The 24,185-nt window shown below is 37.7% G+C and overlaps 2 protein-coding genes across 2 annotated transcripts in view; one reads left to right on the top strand and one right to left on the bottom strand.

The window, feature by feature from the left end:
* The window catches only part of mbo (Nuclear pore complex protein Nup88), a 60,152-nt gene extending 43,958 nt beyond the window's left edge, over nt 1–16,194 (top strand). Inside the window, exons 3-15 of the mRNA XM_013312418.1 lie at nt 11,503–11,616; nt 11,901–12,113; nt 12,483–12,648; nt 13,049–13,174; nt 13,251–13,350; nt 13,459–13,612; nt 13,684–13,783; nt 13,863–13,982; nt 14,195–14,332; nt 14,741–14,829; nt 15,210–15,366; nt 15,454–15,542; nt 15,944–16,194. Of these exons, the coding sequence (XP_013167872.1) occupies nt 11,503–11,616; nt 11,901–12,113; nt 12,483–12,648; nt 13,049–13,174; nt 13,251–13,350; nt 13,459–13,612; nt 13,684–13,783; nt 13,863–13,982; nt 14,195–14,332; nt 14,741–14,829; nt 15,210–15,366; nt 15,454–15,542; nt 15,944–16,010 (1,633 nt within the window). The 3' untranslated portion in view covers nt 16,011–16,194. The remainder of the gene's footprint in view (nt 1–11,502; nt 11,617–11,900; nt 12,114–12,482; nt 12,649–13,048; nt 13,175–13,250; nt 13,351–13,458; nt 13,613–13,683; nt 13,784–13,862; nt 13,983–14,194; nt 14,333–14,740; nt 14,830–15,209; nt 15,367–15,453; nt 15,543–15,943) is intronic.
* A 584-nt stretch (nt 16,195–16,778) lies between these two features.
* Nucleotides 16,779–23,278, bottom strand: CBP (sarcoplasmic calcium-binding protein). The gene is made up of 6 exons (XM_013312086.1): nt 22,974–23,278; nt 18,748–18,933; nt 18,357–18,518; nt 17,726–17,866; nt 17,374–17,493; nt 16,779–17,177 (listed from the first exon to the last, which is right to left on the bottom strand). Exons 1-6 carry the CDS (start codon nt 23,073–23,075, stop codon nt 17,067–17,069), a joined length of 822 nt encoding a protein of 273 aa, XP_013167540.1. The 5' UTR covers nt 23,076–23,278; the 3' UTR covers nt 16,779–17,066.
* Nucleotides 23,279–24,185: the final 907 nt, after the last annotated feature.

Raw genomic sequence — 24,185 nt, 5'->3', positions numbered from 1 at the left:
TAAATATGTTTCCTTAGTAATATGTTCGTAAAGGTCATTTGACCCTTAAAAATCTTATTTAAACTATTTACATCAAGGTAACAAATCAGTCTGATAGCCATAGATTGAAAAGACAATAGAATTGACAAAAGTATACAATAAAAAAGTAAGTCCATTCTTGAGGTAATCGGCTCTCATTGAGTGGCCGCCGCAGTGATTTGTGGGTAGATACACAAAGGGTGGCCCTCTTTATCCCTTTAGCGAGGGCCGGCAGTGCCTGTATCGATGGCAAATTGGGGCTCCCGCGAGGAGGGACCCTGATACTTGTAGGAGCGTTTTTTATTGGTTACTTGATCTTTTTACATCTCTATCTCTTTATGTTAATCAATTGCTCGGGGTTTAAGGACGTGGGCTGCGTGCAGCTTGTTGATTTTGATAGATGTTCCCTTTTGATGTGCCATATGAAAAATATAAATCCATGGCATTTTACAATTGAATTTAAAAAAGGATATACGGAGATACCAATGAAACTGTAAATGAAAATTTTGGTTACTCTCTGTTGAAAGTTAGCAAAGAAAAATTTTGAATGTTTTTATTTCGTTTGTCGAGGCTTCGATCAATTTTATGAAACACCTAAATCTCGTCCAGTCCAGCGAAATAATAAAGCTAGCGCACACAAACGTCAACTCGAAGCGAAAGGACCGCCAATAAAATTTCACAGGTGGTTCGTGTGAGCAATTAACGAACCCGCAATCCGACGGTTTTAATACCGAACAAACGGCACATACTCGCGCTAAACGAAAAACGCCCGCGCACCTCCCGCGTACCTCCCGCGCGGCCACCGAAATGGAATGCGATGAAAAACGCCCCGATGTCCGCACACACTTGAGGAGATGCGATGAAAATTACAACAGGCGCGGCGCCGGCGGTCGCGGCCCAACGTAATATCATTCCGCGCGAGTCTTGAAAACGAAATTAAATTTCGCATGAAATGGAACGAAATACAAAGAAAGTGGCCGGACAAAGGCAAAGTGGCGCGCGGACGTGGCCCTCGCGGGCCGGGAGGCTCGGGGCGGCGTGGCGTGCGGCCGGTTAGTTAGCCGCAGACTTGGCCGCGTGTGTAATACCTTTCTAATCGCATTACGTTTTGTTTCGCGACGCGCTTTGTGCGCCAAGGAGGAATCTAATTAAAATTCACTGTTTGCCTTTTTAAATACGCAACGTGTCGGATTAAGTCGGCCACAGGAATGCTTGCATCCCTGTTATTACATCATCGTATGTTATTATTACATTTCTTACTTAACAAAGTTGTAAGCAGTTGGTGTTATGCAACTTATATTATAGTTTTCTTTTACAATCAATTAAAAACTGCAGTTGTGGAAACGAAGTTGAACCAACTTTTAACTTAAAAACTTACAGTTGAATTATTTTTTTTTCCTTTGTTCGAAATCACCGCTAATTACGTGTAAAGAGCCGGCAACAGTCGCACACGAAAAGCAAACCTCGTCGCTAAATTAAAGCTTTCCTACACCGGCCTCGCTCCGACGCGGAGTCGGGAGAATACGAACAAAAAAGTGACATTTTCGATACATACATTATTCCGCGGAGTCGATTCAAAGTTAAGAATAGTAGAACTAGTGGCGGAGGGCTGCGTACATAATTAATGCGACTGGCGCCGGTTAATTAGGTGCCTTCATAATGTAGAAACGGATCCGGGATCCCTCTCGAAGCGGCGCACATAAATATGTGCCGGCGAGCAGTGATCTCGGCAATTTTCAGTTTTCGGCACTCGCCTTAATAATTCAACAGTCGTGCGCCTCCGCGCAAAAATGAAATCTCTAATGTGAATGGAACTTAGAGCTCGGCCGCGCCGTAGCCGCACACCCAAATAATTAAAGCACGCCATTAAAAATTCCCGCAGAGCTCAGCGCGCCGGATATGTGATAATATTAATACGGGCCGGTGGCGGCGGCGGCGGCGGCGCGCGCAGCCAACGACCACCGGCGATGCTCTTAGTTTCACATTAAGCCTACTGATTACTACGTTCCTACATTTTTGCGACCTTTATACCATTTGTGAATTTCACCTCAAATTGAAAATTCAAAGAATGCTTAACACAAAACACATTGGTTTGTCTTCAGGCACTGAAACTGAGCAGATATTATCAAGTTTACTTTAATTTTAATTTCTATTAAGAGACTTTAAGTTTATTATTCAATGTAACTCAATAAATCTGAGTACCATAGATTAAAATTGATCTTGGACAATGTTATCAATTATTGAATGCCAGTCTTCTTGTTTACATTAACACACCCGATGTCGGCGCAGTTCAAAGGACTCGGAACATCAAAAATATTGCGACACACGCTCTCATTAACTTTAGATCGCACAACCAACGATACTGAATACTAATTGAGATACAGAGCAATTAATGTAGAGGCGACGTTCTCCACACATTTCGATTTAATTAATCTACAGATAATTAAACATTAGAAATTACCTCTACGAATCCAAAAATTGTTTTAAAAAGTTTTTATTTATTCTTTATAAGCTAAATAATATTTATTTATATAGACTGCTATCCTCTACCATGCTAACACTGATACATTTGTTTTGATATGATAATTTATTAAAACAAAAAACTTAACTTATTTATAATAATTTTTATATTTTCCAATATTTTTGTCTAAATAAAAGTAGTTACTCTATGGCACGAATCCAAAGGCTCGCGGGGAGATTGTGCGGTGGCTGGGGGAGGGGGGGCATGCGATGGTGTTAATTATACGATTTTCTTTGAAATAAGTTAATAAATATTGGATAAGGCTCTCCCTTTGCTCGCCCTTTGCGAATCCTCTCATACCTCAGTTACCGGTTAGGTATTATGAATTAAAACCTAATTATGACTACCTGTTTATGTAAATATTTTGTTTGAGTAAAATTATTCATATTTGTGAATTTATGCAATATTTAAAACTTCAATTTTACATTTTATACGTAAGTCGTATTTTAGAAAAATTCAAAGTTATATCTCAATCGAATCAATCATTCTTAGTGATAACAACGCTTAATTAAACATAATTTTAGTAAAGTCCAATATTCACATCGATCTTGTAATGTAATCAATGTTCAAATTAACTTTTAAACATGTCTTCGATGTAATTAACGGAAATTATTGATGCCGGTACATGGCGGTAATATTATGTAAGCAAGCTTCGTTACAGCCTCCCTGATGGCCGCTGAATAAATAATTCCAATCAATCGCGAGAGGGCGCGCGGGTGCGAGTTCAATCAACATCTTAATTCTCACCTTAATACTGTGCTCAGGGGAGAGCGCGAATTAAGACGGAACTTGGGGAATTAAATGACGCATCTTGTTATTTTTTACGTGTATTTTAACATAACAACAATTTATTTACACTAAATAAAAAAAATCTTTAAAGACCCTAAATTAGTAGCAGTTTTTGTCATACATAGTTATGGGTAAATCATGTTGACGTCCATAATATCAATCATCGGTTGTCAAAGGGTTAAAACACGTGTTTAACTGTGTTTTTGATCTAATACAGTGGGTCGTCACATGAGAAAAATAACTAAATGTCCAATAAAAATCATGATTTCGTGTTCCTTTAAAATACTGCCATATCAACAAACATTGAGCAATCTAAATCGCAAAAGGACGTACCGTATTGTGGGGCACCTGAGTAAAAAAAGGACGTATCATAGTCACATCGTGTTATGCCAACGGGTTATTAGTCCTGCGTTATCTCGCGTCTTGTCATTCGCGTTTTATGACCATTTTCATTGTTTTGCGGCCTCGTCACACAGAGAGGGGCCGGATTCGAATTGACATCTCGCATAAGAGCCCGTAAAAACTCCATAATCGAAAACAAACATATATTTGCCGCTACAATTTCAAAGCTGTGCGATTTGAGACTCAATTAGCTACGCAGTAAGTCGCGTTTAGAATATACAGGATGTTTTTTGTTTGCAAAAGTATAAGTATATGTTTGAATTATTTAGATGGCAATCATGTGTCTGTATGCTGATCATTCGTCTCATTGTGATCGAATAGGCCCCCTATATCTATCTCAATGTGTACAATAAAAGGTAAGAGGGATGGATGTATCTACAGGGGGCTACGTCGTGTGCAATATTTAAAAGTGGCCGTTAGGAGCCCGCGCCGCGCAACGCTCCAATGGTTATTTTGAATAATATACGGTCATTGTGTAGAATTCGTTCGTCTGTTTGTTGCGGCTCGCGGAAACCAAATACAAATGAATAATAAAAACTCACGTCTCGATGTCTTTTACTTATTTCTTTGACTTGTCTGGGGACTATTGTGTAGACTTTCTTAAATCCTTCATAATACATGAGTAGTTAAAAGCCTTAAAGAACGTTTAGAATTTCTTTACCTACATATGGGATTTACAATTTACATTAGTTTTCTATTATTCATCTTTGTCATCAAGTAGAAGGTTCATTAATTATCTATCTATTCGTTGATTTATTACCATAAAGCTTATTAAATTATTACAAAACTCGGTGCAAAATTAAGCTGCGATTATAAATTAAAATAAAATAATATTTTACTTGAAACAATAAATGTGTTTTTATGTAATCTCGTGTTAACGAACTTGCAATGATAAAGTTCGTCGACAGATGTAAAAATGAGTTGCAAGTTAAAAATTAGTATGAATTAGCAGCCGGCGCAAGTCCATAGGTGGCGCTGTCGAATAGGTGCAAGACATTTTTCCCGACTCGACCGGCGGACGCCCGCTCCGTAAATTAAAATGTGAATAATTAACACGGACCGGCCCCGCCCGGCGGCCACCCATCCATCCCCCGGCCCGCAGCTCACACGCCATCCAGATGTATTAGTTTTAAGCTCCCAGTCCGTGCGAGCGCGATTTAGGGTGGATTCAAAAAGCCTCAAGTAGTCGACGTTTGGCATCGTAATCGCCCCGCGGAATTTTTAATTTGACCGACACACGATTTCGGTTTTAATGAGAGTATTTTTAGTCTGTACTGAATGCAACCTTTAATAGGTCATTTATTTAACTCAAAGTGAAATTTTCCTAATTATAAAGCTACAGCAAGGTGTGGCGCTGGCAAATTTAAATGAACTTAAACCCTTAAAATTTGAATACGACTTTGTTGTTGCACGAAAGAAAAACGTTGAACTGTTTAAAACATCCCAAAGGTCTTGTATAGTTTGGGACCTAAATAATTTAGGTTCAAACCATATAATTGTCATTTAATGTTTTAAATAAGTAGACTAAGTTTTTAGACTAATTTCAATGTTTAGTATAATTTGTTATTATTCTAAAAAAAATCTGTTAAAATAAATCATCTTTAATCAAAATAATTGCTTAAATTATTAATCAATTCAGTTATGACCATAATTCAATCGCACAGTTAAATAATTGGATTGTGGAGTACAAACGTGCGGAGTTGGCGGCACATTCGATGACATACAAAATAGATCGGTACGCCCGGCATCGACGTTTAAACGGGAAAAACTGCGGCTTCCCGCGGGAAAAAGGTTAATTATTTACAATACATCAAGTTAGGAGCTACTGGATATGACATAATGTATACTACTAATTTTATTGCTTACTTTAAAACTTAAACAAGTAAATTGCTTATTCGATTGTTAAACTTGATAACTTTATAAGAATTACGTTCTTATACAAAACTAGCGGACCCGACGTTGTCCTGTCTACACGTCTTTAATTTGAATAAATTAATATGAAGTTAATATCTGATGAAAATTGTGAATCTAAACCATTCCCAGATCCCGTAGAACACACACAAAAAATTTCATCAAAATCGGTCCAGTCGTTTGAGAGAAGTTCAGTGACATACACACTCACAGAAGAATTATATTATATATAAAGATTAGCAGACTTTTCTATTAATGGGTAAGGTAACAAACAAGTTAGTATTGCTACAAGAATTTAATTTGGTTAGTTTTGCCTTTTCCATATTTAGTATAGCAATGGTACAGAATAAAACACACTTCGATATTGTATATCTCCAGGGAAGTCATAAAGTTGCGGTCCGCTGAAAGCAATTCCAAAGTCAATATTTTGTCGGGTATTTTCACACATTTGATTCTTTCAGGACATAAACATTTTTCTAATAAGATGATATAGATTTTCAATTATTTTCAGTCTTGCTTAATTTAATAATAAACGTATCATTACGAACACGATCATTTGCTGTGGATCGTAATTTTCACAGTTGAATTAATTTATTTAAACGAAAAGGACAGTGTGTTTTAAATTCATTTTATTCGTAGCAATAATTTACACGGGTCGTGTGCAAATATTATCAGAGTGGCGATTCTCTGCGGCGTTGGAACGTTCATCATCTCGTGCTTTTATTGGCGTTAGAAAAAAAATCGGCCAATCGCCGCGCACCGGCCATTGTCCCGTCCAAATAATCGTAAATTCCGAACGGACAAAATATAATAAATTGCCGATGAGATCTGTGCGAACACTTCAACATATTTAACTCTACACTTCTTAAACTAATATCGACACTCGTAACTGAAGGGATTAGAGATCAAAGTTGAATGTTTTCGTGTTGACAAGCGACGGAGTGACTCGTTCGGTCTATATTTGCGTTCGGTACCCTTTGTTGTAGGCTTTTTTCGGTTGTTTCCGCGTAAAGGCTGATAGAACACGTTTTTCAAATCATTAAACAGTTTCAGCCGCACCCGCCGCGTCGGCCGCACCGAGCCGCGGTCGGAAAGAGGTTTCCAAAAAAAGGAATCGAGAAAAAAATTGTATCTACCGCGACTGACCCCGAGTAATCGTTGTTACACCGCGATAATGTATACGTCGATAGCGTTTTGTTGGTACTTTATTAAGTGTTTACGATCTATATCTTACAAATTTTATCAAGACCATTTTTACTAAACTATAATATAAAATTCGTGGAATATCTTATTTTGAATTAAATTAAATAAAAAAATTAAAAATCCCTTATTGACCAAATAAAAAACATTTTCACAAAAATTTTGTGCGCTCTGTCTCCTGAACTAGTAATCTTATTTTGAATAATTTAACAGTTTGTATTCCAATAAAGTAATAATAAAACGAAAAATTATAATTAAAAAAAAAATTGTTCCTTTGCCTGAAATAATTATCTTCTCTCTCAAACGGATTGATCTGACAACTTTTTCCAATAACTGTGTGGTTGACTGTATGACGCACATTTGCAACTACCAAAAGTACGTGATCGCAGTATACATGAGGTGACGTGTCAGCCATCGACACTGACAGCTGTTGGTAAACACGGGGCGTCAGTGGAGCTACGACTTTTTGTACATCACACGCTTTTAAACGACGGATTAGCTGTTGAATACACAGTAGCGGAATACTACGAGGTTGATTTTAAACAATTGGAAAATTAGGATTCAATCGACTGATGTATAGACATAGTCACGTGACATAATCACCTGGAGTGAACACGTTTGAACCAGATCGAGAGTCCCCCTCCCGCGAACCTCCTCCCCTCCCCCGCGGCCAGAGCTCGCGCACCATTAATTCTTGGCCACAACCCGCTTGCATTTTTTCCATCGTTTTTCATAACGAAAAAAAGAATCGCTTTTCTATATATGCAAAGCGAGTGCCGCGTCTCCGTGTCCGCTCCGCCGTAATAAAGGGATCATACGGAAGTAGGTGCCCCATCTCAGCGCACGTACACGGGATATTCAACCCTAGTGTATACTGAATTTAGCTGAGACTATATAAAGTTGCGGCAATCGTATAAGGATTATTTTACTATCAAGCAAATGAACTATTCAAAATATTTGAATTGTACACAATTGCATAGATGCACCTTTAAAAGTTAAACTCTAAAGATTCATTTTGACGATCTGTACGAACGATATATTTATTTATTGCCACTATTTTAATTGTAAGAGCCGTCCCAGACAGACTTATACCGTCCAGATTGATGAAATACTCGTATTAATTATTAAGAGAAAACGAAATTGACGTAAATGTATGCGTAGATATATGAACATAGAAGCGAGAGAGGTATATCTGGTCTGCCCCAAATGGAAGTCCTTGGTCTCAGCCTACCCCTCTGGGTTACAGGCTCACGCCTATTATGTTCTGTTTGTTTTGTTCTAGTAGTCTTTTGTAGTATCAATATAACTAGACAGTTATCTAACAGTTATGAATTAGGACATATCCGTTGTTATTCCGCAGCATGGTTGACATAAACATTTAGAATTTCTATAATATATTGGGGTAATACGTTTTATCGGTCCGCGGGATTTCGCTTCCATTAAACTTTTTTCGAATTTTATGTGACGGAAGATATTGTCTTTGCGGTTGGGTTCTGCCTCTGATATTGGTGTTATTGTTTTTGTGCCGAGAGAGGGGACATAGACATATAAAATGTTAATTAGATTTCATTTTATGTCTTTTATTTATTTTTTATAATACTTATCAAATTATATTTCAGAGCGGGGTACACAAGGGAATTAATTTTTCTCTCGTATCTGGTTGCGTTTTTACTTTTTTTTTTAATATTTAAGAATTCTTTTTTCTTACTTGCCTGATATAAAAACTTTTTCGACGTCATCTTTTCAACATCCTAGTGTATCCGAAACTATACTAAACATACTATGAAGTTATATAAGATAGGCGCGTTGTCTTGTTTTCAACAATGAAATATTTTTGCTGACCTTTTTCTTCTCCGTGTATTAGCAAAGTACAATAGGAAAGAAAAGGCCAATTATCAGTTGGCGGGCATCCATCGATCACGTCCAGACGTCAGGCGTCACGCGGCAAGCAGATGTCAGGGGATTCAATAAGGAGCCATCAAACGCGGACGAGGATTGAGGATCGCTTCAATCAATTTTCATTTGTACACAAAAAATGCGGTTAAGACGGCATAGTGTTGTACCATCTACTAGCATGCAAAATAAATTATAAAATGATAGTAAAAATACAACAAAAATATTTTATCTCTGTCTCGATGTTAGATCTTAGATTCTTTGGTTGTTTTTTACAACTATCTTGGTTTATTATCATTGACACATCGATAAAAAGACTATCTTATATATTTAGTTACAAACTATTACATGCCATTTCTAATCATTTTAAAATAATAAAAAAGCTGTTTAGACTTTCTTCATTGCAGAGGGCCTCTATTCAATGATTTTTTATTAAGAACTGGTACTATATTTTTCTCAAGAATTGTCATAATCGTAATGTCTAGATTAGTGAGGTGAGGCACATCACTAATCGCGTAATTCTCCGTCACTTCGAGTGGCATGAAGGAAAAGAAACGCGCTCCGCAGTGTGCAGCGGTAGTCGACAGTAGCAGTCGGCAGTCACCCGCAGACAAATCTACCGCAATTATTGATTGCGCGCAAGCTTTTTATTCCCACTTCGATACGATACGAATAAAGGAAGGGCCCCGACAAAACAACGGGTGTCGAACGAAGGAGGAATTTATCATCGAGACGGCAGCGACAGCGGGACCGCCGATGTCCATTTGGATAATGCCCGGCGCGATTAAAAATATAAAAATACCCCCGCGGCGGGAGGCGGGGGGCGGGGTGTGCGGTGCGGGACGGGGTGCAGGGTGGCTCTGACGGAGGACACCGCGCGAGGACACAAAAGGATTATAAATGAGAAGGAATTTTAGATAATATTTGTACGTTGGATGTGGATTGTAATGTTGCGGGCGACGGCGCGGGCGATCTGTCCCCTGCCTCCCCTCCCCTTGCCGGATCGCCTTCCGTGCCTAATGAGTATTTGTATCAATTTGTTAGTATTGTATTTGAATATTTTTGCGCGTTCGTTACGATTTTAATCCCTTGCGGTCTGGCGATGCCTTTTTTTGTTTTCATATATATTTTTCGGTCGGTTTTGGTGCTTTTATTAATTGTAACTCGGGGTGCGTTTGATCGCGCGCTCGTTTCCCTTGATTAAGGGCAATGTTTGGCTTTTCAGACAACGTCTCGGACATTAGTCGCTTGTTTTGTAGCATTTAATAAATTAAAAAAACTTGATTTGCACTTTATAGTATTAAGACTAGCAGTGAAGTAAGATGTTTCCGAGATCAATCCTGTTAACGATGCACAGGTCCAAGAAATAAAAGGGTCTTGACAAACAGAGTGACGGACAACAAAGTGGTCCTATAAGGGTTCCGTTTTTTTCCTATGAGGTACGGAACCCTAAAAACTAAAGCAGTTTCCATTGCTTTGAAATTATCCGAACCAAAATATGGCTAAGCGGACAACGATTAGAATAAAAGTAATATATAAAACTGACTTAAGAAGTTGCAAATTTCATACACATGTTTAAGCTGAGGAGCTGTAATTAATTTAAGTAAATATCCACTCGATGTATTATATAATTAAGGTGAACAGAGAAGAGTAACGCAGAAATAATGTTGAAGCATTAACAGCGCAGGAGTGTAATTGTGATTTTAATGAAAACTCTTTTTTTGGTGTAACGTACGAATGAAAAATGACGTGTGCGCTCGCGATAGCGCCGTGAGGGTCAGATAAGCGAGGAAAAATAGAATATGCCTTAATTAATATATTACATTTATTTAATTTTTTGGGTTTTTCCGCAGCTCGCTAGCCGCATACGAATGAGGAGCGCGAAAGAAAAACATCGCGCCAACTCCGCGCCACACCGCGCCTCGCCACACCGCGCCGCCGCGACAATGTCCTGTTTTCAATTCATTATCTCAAAAACAAAAATTTCATTAACGCGCTCAGATTTCCTTTTTTTAAATTTAATTATGCATATTTAAATTTAAACAAAATAATAAGAGGTGCGCGCCGGCGAGGAAAAAAGCGGCTTTATCGTTTCATATTTTATTAACCGAATTTATAATTCCGATCCGAGGCTAGGGGGTGGGCGCCGACCCAAATATTTATGAACGCGCACCAGAAAAATCCACAATAATATTTCAGGGTGGACGTCCGACGGTCTTTACTTACCCTCTCTGATCTATTTAAAAAAGAGGCCCGGAAGGACAAAGGGCTACCGCTCGTAAAAAAACTGGACACGTATAGAGTCCGTCCCCTGTGTCCCCGCCCCCGCACGACGCCCGCCGCCCGCGGCCATTGTCTGATTCTTATTTTTTACCGAATCGGAACCTTTTCCCGTTTTTTATCGGTTTTTGTTCCGGAGACAGTGTCCCTGCCCGCGCTAATGTGCGCCGCCGCTGCTTTCATTTGTCCGCCGACACAGAGGTGGGAAAAACTGACCCTTTCCTTTGCTATGTAAAAATTGCCTGATTTACGGCGCCAAGTGAGCGCGACCGTTTTCCTTGGATCCGTTCCTTTTTACGTATGCGACTAATTTTTATCTCGCGTCGACCCGCAAGCGTTTCTTTCTTTTGTTAATTTGAGTAATTACTCAACATTACTGTAGCTAAGATTTTCTTAGCGATATGATATAAAAAAACTTTAAAATAAACGAAACTTCTCCAATTTTCAAACGTAACGTAGTACTAATACTGCTTATCTCCAATTTACAGAAGTGTCTCCCTGGACGAGAGGTTCCTGTTCTCCCAGGGTGAGATCAGGCGCGTGCAGTGGCATCCCAGTTCGCTCTCACACATCCTCGTACTTATGTCTGATAACACTATCAGGTAAGTTTTACACATATGTGAACACGCACTAAGGGAAATTATACCATTGATGTTACAAGACAAGTGATACAATTACTTGACACAGTTATCAACCAAATTATGTAACACTAACTTTTGTCACCGACTCCGTCCGTTTGAGACTATGTCCCACGTCTATGCCTAATTTCATCGAGATCCATTGAGCCGTTCTGAAGATACCTTCTAACAAACATCCAACCATTCAACCACATTCGCATTTACAGTATTAATCAGATGTTTCAATAGTTCCTCATATTAAATTTCAGATTATACAACATAGCTTTGAAGTCTGGTCCGAAACTGGTCAAATCCATTCCTATCGGACTGAAGCCGTCAAGCCAGCTGGCCGGGCGGACCATACTGGACAGTCTGGGAGACACCGCCGTAGACTTGACACCTTTACCTAATACGGATTCCCTGCTCATCTTACGAGGAGACGGCGAGGTGTATATGGTACAATGCACCCTGGATAGTAAAAGGTAAGTGGGAAGGAAAAAGGACAAACGAACTAGCATTTCAAATGATCTAGGCAACCAATCTAACTGTTCTAAAAAAGACGAAGTTATGTGTCTAAAAAAATATTATTTGTAGATGTGTTTGTGTGTAGCATTCGATTTATATTTTTTCCTTTTTCTCTAATATTCTGTTTTCTGATTATTTTTTTTAAAGGTTGTGTATAGTAGTTGACCATCTGGGATAGGAAGGACAGGAATTGAACCAAACAGGAACAACTTAAGCATGTTTCATATTTCTATTCAATGTTTTCATTCTATAGAACTTATACCATCAAAAGATTTGTTCTCAACTAAATAATTAAAGATGGATGTACTATAACAAACTGTGTGCAGCCCCCTGCAGCCACGGCTCTGGGGTCCGTTGGCCATCTACCCGCCTGCTGACGACAACTACGGCTCAGAGTCGTGCTCCATCTGTGTGCTGGGTGCTGGAGATACCCTGCTCGTCGTCATTGCCACCTGCTCCGCCGCACTCTACCACTGCCTCCTGCTGCCTGCTGTAAGTCTACTGCGTGCTGCGCTAATTGCAACCTTAAAACATTTAGGATAAGGCTGTGAATCGTATGACAACTTAGTCGATAAAATATCTATCTATCTAAAAAAATGTTCCTACAAAACTACAATAACTATAGTTTTCTCAAATAAATGTTTAGACAATTTGGGGTCAATATATTTATAAAAATACTAGCTGTAGCCCACGACTCCGTCCGCACTTATGTGTTCTTCCACACTATGCTCTATATCCCTGTTAAATTTCAGCGAGATCCATGCAGCCGTTCTGGCTTCGAACAAACATCCATCTAAACATTCGCATTTATAATATTAGTAAGATTTATTTATCACAACATTCTCTCTTAGTATAAAAATAAGAATAATCGTAAGATACGTTTAATTTCCAGCCTTCAGAAGATGGCGATGACCGAAGTGGTTACGCGCTGTACGTGGTAGAATCAGTGGAGTTGAACCTGAACGTGAACTCTAACGACAGCGAATTCTCTCACTCGTATCCGGTGCATCTGTACCCGGTAACTAACTCGCACTTTCAAAATAACGCTATCTAATTGAATTATAATTAAATGATTATTTTGTATGTCTCTCCAGTGTACACACAACACGTACGCGTGCGTGCACTCAGCCGGCGTGCACACTGTCTCCCTGCCCATACTCGACAAACTCAAAGACTACGCTGCGGCTGATCAAAGTAACTAAACTCTCATACTCATATCGCATGTACTCGAGGATCTTCATTTCTTACATATTTAGGTGATTTTATATCATTTAAAGAATTTGCTACATACATGTGTTGTAGCGAACGCTGAGAGCGCGCTGTCAGCTATCTGCACACACACCAGCTCCGCCCAGCACGTGGTGAGCTGGCGGCGAGCTGGCTGCGGCGCTGCACCACTGCGGGGACCGCCTCCGCTGCTGCTGCTGCTCGCACCTGACGGCGCACTCATCTCCCGGTACACGCACACACACACACACACACATGCTGTCATCATGACAGAGCTATAACACAATGTGATGCACGCAGGAGCTTGGAGCCGTACGAGCTGGAGGAGAGGCTGTACCGCGAGATCCAGCTGCGGAACCCCAACCTCGAGCCCGACGACCTCAACAAGCTGCTCAAGGAGGTCGACCGACATGTTTATAACATCACTTAACATTTATATGTTCTTATCGACAATATTAAACTGTTGTCTATGTTTTCAGAAGCAAAAGCTGTCGTTCGTGACAATCATCCAGGAGATACTGGCGCGAGAGGCCTCGCAGCCTCTGCTGCATCTGCGCACCCCAGCGCCCGACCAGCCCAGCCCCAAGGACTGTCTGGAGGTAAACTCAGTCCTAGAACTTACTAGAGATACGTACCTTAGCCCTAAAAGTGTCTGTAGGTAAGTTCAGCATTAGAACTAACCAGCGATAAAACCCAGCCCTCAGACTGACTCGAGGTAAACTCAGCCTTATGACTGATAAGAGGTAAACTCAGCCCAGGCCCTGTCTAGAGAAATATAGGATAAAAATTAATAATGAGTTTGTATTTGCAGACGCTAACTCACGCGACGCTTGTCCTGCGCAAGGAGTACATGAGCCGTCAGTCGCGCGCCGGCACCGCCCTCCTCCGCAAGTCTGCTGCTCTCCACAACCTCGCACACAACTTCCTCAACTGGAGGAGCAACATCTCCGTACATAACTACATTCATACATATATTCTACACGTTACAGATATATACCGTACCGCTCTCCCTTCCTAACAATTTCTTATATATGGAACAACATGGGTAGTGGCTTTGACAGAGAAGGAGACATATAGGAAATGGAAATATACCATTTCTGTACGTCCCCCCCCCTCCTCTAATAATTAAAAGTAAGCAATGTATCTGGAACTGAAGATGCATTGCCTGCTTTTCTTACCACCTTATAAAAAACACAGAAATACAAAGAAAATGTCTAGATTGTAATTTGGCAAAAAACTTATAGATATTTTTACTTTTTTGTTTTTTTTTTATACTTTGTTATTTTACTTTTTAATATGATGGAGGTTTAACATAGATGTTTTATTTAGAACTTTTAGTATAATAAAACATTTGCAGGTTGAGATGGAAGGTATAGCGGAGCGCGGGCGACAGCTGCAGCAGAAGTGCGCGCTGGCTGAGCAGCAGCAGGAGGACCTCAAGAACAGGTCGACATCAACACCAACATTGCTTCTATAATTTGTAGCGCTAAAGCAAAAAATATTCAAATGTCGAGAACACGATGTTTTATATAGATGGCGCCAACATCGAAAGTTACTTGTTATAATTCTCTTCTGTTAACATTTGTGTATGCAATTTTCGTATTTTTTGTGTTAAAAAAATGTGTTTTTGATTGACTATCGGATATAAAAAATTATTCTTGAGTCGACAAGCATCTGCAGATGCGGAAAAAAGTCATTTGTAGTTGGAAATAATTTACAAATTATCTTAAAAAGCACTCATATTTAAAAATTTGACAATTTCACTTAAACATTTTTTCAGAAGTGGTATATACAGTAAGCATGTATGTATGTATGTATGTATACAGATGCGGGTCGGTGGTGCGTGCGGTGCGTGCGGGCAGTGCGGCGAGCTGCGGGGAGCGCGGCGTGTGCGCAGACCTGCAGCAGTACCGGCGCGCAGCAGACACCCTCGCCGCACAGATACACCAGCTCGCCACACACGCGCGACACAAGGCTCACGAGGTCCTCCACCTTCCTCCTCCTGTCTCTCTCCTGTACATCCATACATTCACATTTATATTGTTAGTGAGAAGTACAATGTATGTGCAGCTGCGGCGCTGGCAGGAGGAGTACAAGCGCAAGGAGACGGCGCTCGGCAACACCCACAGCGACACCATCTCCTCCGTGCTGCACCAACAGTATGTATACCTCTCCCTTACCTCTCCCTCATCTCTCCCTCACCACATCATCAGAATTCATTTCAAAATGAACCTACTCTTTAATAAAATTTATTGACAACTTCCTCCGCGCAAAATTAACTACTTTCATGTCGAAGTGCTCTCTAAATTGATCCACCTGTTGCGGAGATTACCTGAACAAACACCCAGACTCGTCTGTCTGTCGGTTAACATACATACAGACAGACAGAAAAAATTATTCAATAAAAAAAATTCTTATCAGCTAGACAAAAAATGTGTAGAAAATATAATTTATTTGATTCTACAGACAGACACTATAATTTTATTAATATGTATAGAGCATAACTCTTTATTTAACTTTATTAAAGTTATATTAATTATAAAACAATATTTAATTCCAGGACGAGTCAAATATCATCTCTGATAGAAGAAACGAAACTCCTCAAGGATCAGCTCAGCATCGTGTGACTCCGCGCTTTATTCTTATCTTCATTTAAATTTATCTCTTTAGCAAATTAAATCAATGAGTATTTACAAAGAATTTGCTAAAACTATTCAGAAATATAAAACAGTATTATATTATAAAATGTTCACATTCTTATTGTGACATTTTACACTTTAATTTCATCCCTCAGGGAAGATTTTGCTTACTTTTTGTTTATAAATATTCGATGATTTTTCTTCTATTTGATTGTAAAATATAAGAGTGTTTATAAAATGATTTCTTCATGATAAATAATTTAACATTTTTCTGTTCCGATGTAAAACTCAATATAAATTTAATTTCATTTATTCTAGAAATTTTGTGTCAATTGATTTGATAAAATAAAAAAATATTAACACTTTATAGTTTTATTCATAACTTTTGATAAAAATAAAAAGAAAAAAAACCATTTTAATTAGGAAAATGTGGAAATTTGTAGGTAAATAAAATACATAAAATAATTTTTGATTTTATTGAGATTCATCTCATAAATCTTATTTTAATTCTATAAAATACAAAATCATAACAAAATCGTTACAACAACTAACTTTCAAACAAAATTATTAAGTAATTGTCAAAATAATAATAATAAAGTTGCACTTTACATCTGAGTACGACATTCAGTAAATAATATTACTAACTACTACTATGTCATCCGAATGTATGGATGGATGTTTGTTTGAACATATCTCCAGAACGACTTCATGGATCTTTTCAAATTTGACATAAACGTAGAACATAGTCTGGAAAAACACATCGGCTAGTAATTATGATTTTTTTTAACTTCGCGCAGACGGAGTCGCGGGCAACAGCTAGTCATATGATTACATTCGGAATGTTACATACATTTTATCGTCTTTACAGACTAAAAAACTACACTGAACTACATTTAATAAAAACTAATATTCACTCAACTAATAGTTTTTTCATATTAAATCTTCGCTAAACAACCCTTAATGGCCACTTAAAATCTCCGAGTGAGTGAATATTCCTAACTAATACAGTCTTGGAGTGATGTAGTCAAGTGATGTGACCGGATCTCACACGTCGATCAGCGGCCCCCAAAACATCTTGGAGACTTTGCTCTCGTCCTCAGTAAAGAAGAAGTCTTTGCCCAACTTCACGAACTCCTTCAGAGACAACTTGCCGTCCTGATACAGAATTATATAAACATTCAAAACAAGAAATACTCCAAGTCTCTGTATAAAAAACAATTCAGTGGAATATTAAATTAAGTGACAAATTCAATTCAAAATAAAGAAAAAGCCTCCGCAAAAGAAATGCGATTATATTTATACAAGATGGCGGAATAAAACAAAATGGAGGACTACAAGATGGCGGACTGACCCCGTTAGTATCGATGACAGCGAATGCGACGGCCGCGTGCTCGTTGTCCAGTCCCAGGCACTGGAAGAACAACTTGAACTCCGCCACAGATATGTAGCCCGACTTGTCCTTGTCTACAGCCTGCAGAAACAAACAGAACGCTTTAATTACATACAAGTTTTTTTTAACTAAAATACATATTTCTGGGCTCTCTCAAAGTATTTCACTAATATCATACAACAACCAATTACTCTAATATTATGACTAACAAACATCCATCCATACATTCAAATTCATTTATAACTTAGAGGTAACAATTATACTGAAAGATAAACTAGAAAATTGAAATGTACGAGGTTAATTGTTTAGTGACCTTGAAGAGATAGGGCAGCCAGCGATGCGCTCGCTTCTTGAGAGATCTGTCAGTGAGCACGTGGTGCATGTCCTCCAGGTACTGCTCCACCGTCACAAAGTTGTACGGGTCTATGGCGCCCCACTGCTCCTCCCACGTCATCTGAACAACACAAACACGAACAATTATACTACGGCTTCTTCAGTTAATGTACGACTATGAATTATTAAAAACCTTTGTGAAATATTATTAAAAACTTATCTGACGTGACGTGTAAGCGTCGGTAGCTCAGTGGTCAAGCACTTGACTTGCAATCTGCAGGTCCTGGGTTCGAATCCTGACATGTACCAATGTGTTTTTCGATTTTCAATTTACATATGTACATTTATCAGACGTTCTTACGGTGAAGGAAAACATCGTGATGCTGCACATATATAAGAAGAAATTCAAAGATATGTGTGAAGTCAACCAACCCGCACTTGGCCAGTGTGGTTGACTATGGCCTAATCACCCTTAACTTAGGGTAGACTCCGTGCCCCTCGGTGGGGACGTATAGTGAGCTGATGATGATAATGATGATGATGAATCTGAAGTACTGTTAGTCCCGACCGACTAATCGTATCACAAATTAACGAATGGTTAGACTACTTACTCTAATAATAGCGGTGAACTCCTTAGCCTGCTCCTCATCCAGATGTCCCAGAGCTTTGAACCTGTCTGCGAAGAGCTGAAAGTCGCTGAAGGAGATGAGGCCGTCCTTGTCCACGTCCAGGATGTTGTGTACAGTGCGCATCTTGCGCCGCCAGAACTCTGACTGTAGCACAAGACAAATCACATCTTAAATGATAGTTCTCTATATTTTTATCAAAAGAATAATAAGATAAACTTTCCTTACAAAAAACAATAAAGTTTATAATATTTTTTTCAACCACTTTGCTAGAGATATAAGAATCTTTTATAAGATTGAGAAAAAAGACACTAAGAGACCGTTTAATTTATCATTAAACGATTTTAAGTGAAGAAAGAATCTACAAGGTACATACCCTATCGAATCCCTTGCACTCAGTATCGGAGTCTGACTCGCTGGCACTGTCGCTGTCCTGCCTGCGATGCTGGTCAGGGCGGCCGTGCTGTTTGCTATAGCGGCGGCAGATGCCACGGTCCAGCTCCGCCTCGCGCTCCGGCAGGTAACATACCGTGCCGGTACACGTCGCCTTTGAGTGGATCAACTGGAGATGACAAATGAATACTTAGCCTCATTTACTTTATAGATCCTGTTTTACCTTATATTTACACTAATCGCCGAATTGCATCTTTACTTATTCCTCTGAGTTACATTGATACAAATGTCATCGCATATTTTGTTAGTTACTTTATTTTAAAGTCAAGAAGTGTTAATAATTTATGTGAGTATTGGAAGGGCCACACGCACACGCACACGCTTGCATAATGTGTTGGTAGCTGCATACGGTCATTGACCCCGCAGCAGCTATCGCTAGTGTGGGCCGCGATTGAGCAACTATCGTTATTTACATAACACGCATTAGTTTGGCGCCAAACTTTGTATTGTCTATGGCTGACGCTTTGTTTTCTCATGATGAAGGCAAAGGAAACTTTTGTTTTCATATTTATAAATAAAAAGTTTTATTTTAAATTTTATAAATTTATAAAAATGTTTGATATTATTTTCGCTAGGTTAATCATATTGCGTAATTTATTGTGCATAATTTTAAACATGGAATACTGTCTGGTAGCGCCCAATTGTCTCAATTCGCTAACATTCAATTTCGCACACCGGGATGCACTCAATCTTTGTTAACGTGTTCCCATTCGCAATGATTGTGTCAATAACATCCATTTAAACTGAATTGGAACTTGATAACTACATACGTGTAATATTATGGTTCATTCCTATCTATCTTACTAAAATAAAACACATAGTAATAATGTTTTCACGACAAGGTAACCTTATTAAAAAAAACCGAATTAACACACCAAAATATTGTCAACAATTTATTATTATATTATATTATTCTTACAACAGGACATCACTATTACACACAAGGCCAACATGCCGTTACTTTCTATATCGCGCTGCATCTAAGCTTTTAATTTACAATAGATTCAATCCTTTTTTTTTTATTATAATCAGGTATAGTTTAAGACAGTTCTGTTAAGTTTAGTAACATCAAGGTGAAATAAAGGTCAATATCTGTAGCGTCCACCCGCATACACTTTAAATATCATTATGATACCAAAATGAAGGCGGAAAAGGTCTGGTAAATATACAATGGGTTCCCCTAATATAATTCTGTTTGATTTATAATAAAACTTCAAAATAAGTGGATAACTAACTTAACCAGATATAAGATTTTTGTTAATTTTTGTTCTAAAAATAGATGTACAAGACAAAATAATTACAATATAATTAGATGTGTCATTAAAGCTGTATTAGATAAAAAAAGGCGCCAGAATAAACTGTCATTTAGATAAAATGAATTAGGCGCTTAGGCACGACAAAATTATGGATTTTTTTTGTCTATGGTTGACCACACGTAGCGATCTACACAAGCTACTCATCAAAATACACAAAAAAGGTTAAGCTTTGCACCGTCTTTCATAAAGATTACTATCCTACTGGTCTGTCATTCAAAGTCAGAAGTTATGAATAATAATAACGTCTTGGTAATATTCTTTTAATAGTATTCTACTGCTGTAGACTACGATGTTAATGTGTATAGAGACTTCCTTATTTATTTATCTTAATTATCGTGCCTCTCAACTTAAACTTCCGTCAACTTAAGTACTGTACTTCAAAGTGAAATTTTTGCTCATCACCAACCTGGTACGGGAATATAAATGTAGTTAAAATATCTATAGAATTGTTTTCGTCCAGAAATAGGTGATTTTTATGAACTTATTAGTATAATGATTTTAAAACAAAAACTTTACTATACTCAATTATAAATTGCCTACCATATGTACGATTGTATTATTGTGTTCTTAATTTAAAGTCGTATACTAGAGTAATTAAATACAGCCTTGAGTTGTACATGCGTGTGAGGTGTGTGTGCCTGGCCATGTGCACGTTCATTCACATCAGCTGTTTTTGTTTTGTTTAAACAGCATTAACAAAACAATCGAATTGTTGACTTAACTGCCCAACACAAGGTCGTCCTGTGCCGCACCGATCAAAACAAACGTGAAAACATTTTTTAACGTTCCAATTTCAAATAAATGTCATCCATCAAAGATTACTGTAGAAAAAATATTGTTTTTGTCTATAATTACAGATACAAAATGATAAAAATATGCAGGAAATTACTTATTTTCTGTTAATGAACTTTTTCTATATTTTAAAAAATAATTAAATGTGTTTATTTATGTAAAAATGTGGAAGATATTTGAAACTCCTAGTAGCTACAGTAGCGCCACACCTCGTCAGAACTGATTATAAATTTAAATCAACTTATACCTTACATTACATTAAAACCGGTTTCTGCAGACCGTCAATATATATTCAAGAAATAAATAAATAATGATACAGTTACATAACGAACCTACGATTTTAGATGTTATGCAAGTTTTATTTATACTGTTTTTTCCGTGAACTTTCTATGATTTACACTAGCATTTGACGTTTCCCTAATATTTGAAAAACGATCATAATCTTATCCACAATCTTTTTTATAAGGAAAATGTAAAAAGCTAAATAAAATTAGTAATACATGTGCTGTTACTACCTAATTCTACCACTACATTACCAGCCCTATCAGATTTGGAACGTCGCATCCAGAAAACACAATTCGTTGACATCCTGGTCCTTTATCGTCTAGTTTACATAAAACAACAGTATTTTGATGTTAAAAATCCCACGTCGTTCGTTTAAGTTTACAGAATTATATCTATTTTTATGAGAAAAAATTAACTAAAGAAGTCTTGAAGAAATGGAAACAAGCGAACTCCTATAAATATTCTATTACGATCAATTTAAACAACCGTAACAAATATTGGCTAAAATTATTTTATTTCTGAAAATTGTAAATGTATAAATACGAATTCAGATAACACCCAACATTATAAGTTAAATTAACCTTAATATAAAAACAATAAAGTACTGAATTGCCCACAAGGTCCCTTTGTGACCAGACTTACGGGACATTGTGATAAAAGGTTATCAAAAGAGAACTTTTTAGTTCAGTGACAACTGACCAATGACCGCTTCAAAGTATTGCTTGTTGCTATCAAACAATGTGGTTTACAGATAGAAGATTTTTTCAACTTGATTTTTTTATCTGATTAATAATAAACTAATGTACATACCAAATGAAGAACAAATCAATGTTTTGTTATTGGCTGGTCGCTTTTTACTTTTAAAAGGCTTTTACAGATTAAGAGTAATTGAATAATCCATGTGGTGCAGCGGTTCTAAAATATTTACCGTAATACTTTATATGAGAAAATTTATAGTAGATATCTAAAAGTTTGAAACTGAATTACGTTAAATATATTTTGTAGAGTCGAACCCGAAGTAACAGACGACTTCCATAAGCGAGAAACTTGGGACAGAGACACCTTTCTAAGCGAGAAAATATCGCAGTCACTTGAACTTGTGTTTATCCAAGTTCGAGTGTATTATAATACAAAGAGAAACAATTTATTAATTATTAATATAATTTGTTAATAGTTGTCATTAAAATAATTGATTGATCATTATCTCTTAGTTATTAAATTATTTGTTCGTGGTAAGTTTGTTATGTTCAATATAATATTAAAATAAAATAAATTCCAAAAGAGAAATTCAGAAAAGAAGTAAAAGAAAGCATATTGAAGATGCTTTTCAAGTAATAATTTAAACAAACACATGGAGATAACTCGAGCTTCCGAGATTCAGAGTGACAAAAATAACTCGTGTGAAACAAAGCGTTATATACTTAAAACTGTTACAACGGTTTATGATTTATAGTTATCGTTTTTTTAGTAGATTTAACATTGATTTTTGAATAGAAAAAGTAAGAGAAGTACAAGTAAAATACAATAAAATGCACTGTTTTATGCATTTTATGTACATTTCTTGAAATTAGAATGAGCCGCTAGTAATGCACACTTGGTTAAATCTTAAACTAAGTAAACCGGCTTCTGGGATATGTAAGTATAATATATAACTTACTAGTTAAAGCTAGAGTTAAATAGTACTTGCTACTTAAGCAGATTTCAATTACTTATATTTAAGAGATGTAAAGTAAACACAATTTTATTAGTCAAATACCTTAATTTGGTTCTGTACTGTGGTAGTGGAGAGAAGGGCCGCCGTCCTTTCCAAATTCAGGGCTATGGAACGCAAGCCGAGTCTTACAAGCGAGGCCGCCATCTTAGTGCTTAACACAACACAACACTTAGGTACATTAAACTAAAAAGTTTCTTTAAAAAGTTTTTATTGTCTATGAATAGACTTGGACGCTGAAAAGCGCGCGCGCAGAGAAAGTAAAGCGGGAACACACATTCACCGAACACCGAACTGTTTGGTGATATGTAAACGCGCAGTGTTTTATTACTCGACCGGCATTCTGTAGGCGGTGGAGGGGGCTGCGAGCGAACCCTGCATGTGCTTGTGTTGTTGTTTACGCCAGGGCTGGTACACTTTAACACAAAAGGGCTACCTGCCCTTTAAGCCATAAAATAAAAAGCATCTTTCGCCGTAACGGGAACAACCAGTAAATTAGTAAAGGAATAAAGAATTCCCTATTTCACAAAAGGCACAAATTACCTATAATTCTTATTTGCTTTGCCAACTATTGATTTAAAATTCGTTTTCGAATTCGTCGTATTTGTTTGTCAATATGGATTTAATTGTACAAAGATTCGAACCGCGAAACCTAAGTAGTGTAAAGTAGCTAACATATCTCATTTATCGGCGTTGTGGCGGCGCAGTGCTGCGATTAGGTTTAGATTAGAAACTCTGGCAAAAAAACAACCAGCCCCTCAAGTAAATTCTCACAATCATAACTTATTACGAACCCTAAACTAAGAAGCGCTGTTACAACTGAATACGACTCAATTGGTTTTCGAACAATATTCGTCTTTATATTGTAATGAGCTTGAAAGTATAATCGTGTGAATGAAATTATTTTTTGTCATTTTAGAACTGGGAGAAAAAATGTGGTAGACGGCATTCGATAGTTTTGTTGACGTTTGATTACGAAGAGCGCGGGCGGGGTGAGGCGGGGCGGCGCGGGAGGGGGACGCTTGCGGACGAATGCGGCAACACTCACGTACGCCAACATTTTGAACGCCTAATTGCGATTTAGGTTAACGAGACATCTTAGTAAATTGATAATTAAATCATGTTATTATTGTATTATTGATAATTGCCGTTTAATTTTAAATAGTTTTCCTTGTCTATATTTAACTAGGAACATGGATACATAGCTCGGTCAATGACACGTAGGGAGAGATTAGAGACTGATTCCTAAATTTTTCC

The sequence above is a fragment of the Papilio xuthus genome, unplaced genomic scaffold (assembly GCF_000836235.2).
Source record: "Papilio xuthus unplaced genomic scaffold, Pxut_1.1 DF827679.1, whole genome shotgun sequence".
NCBI classification, from domain to species: Eukaryota; Metazoa; Arthropoda; class Insecta; order Lepidoptera; family Papilionidae; genus Papilio; species Papilio xuthus.
The sequence above is the reverse complement of the archived record's forward strand: the minus strand, read 5'-3'. Positions and strand labels throughout refer to the sequence as shown.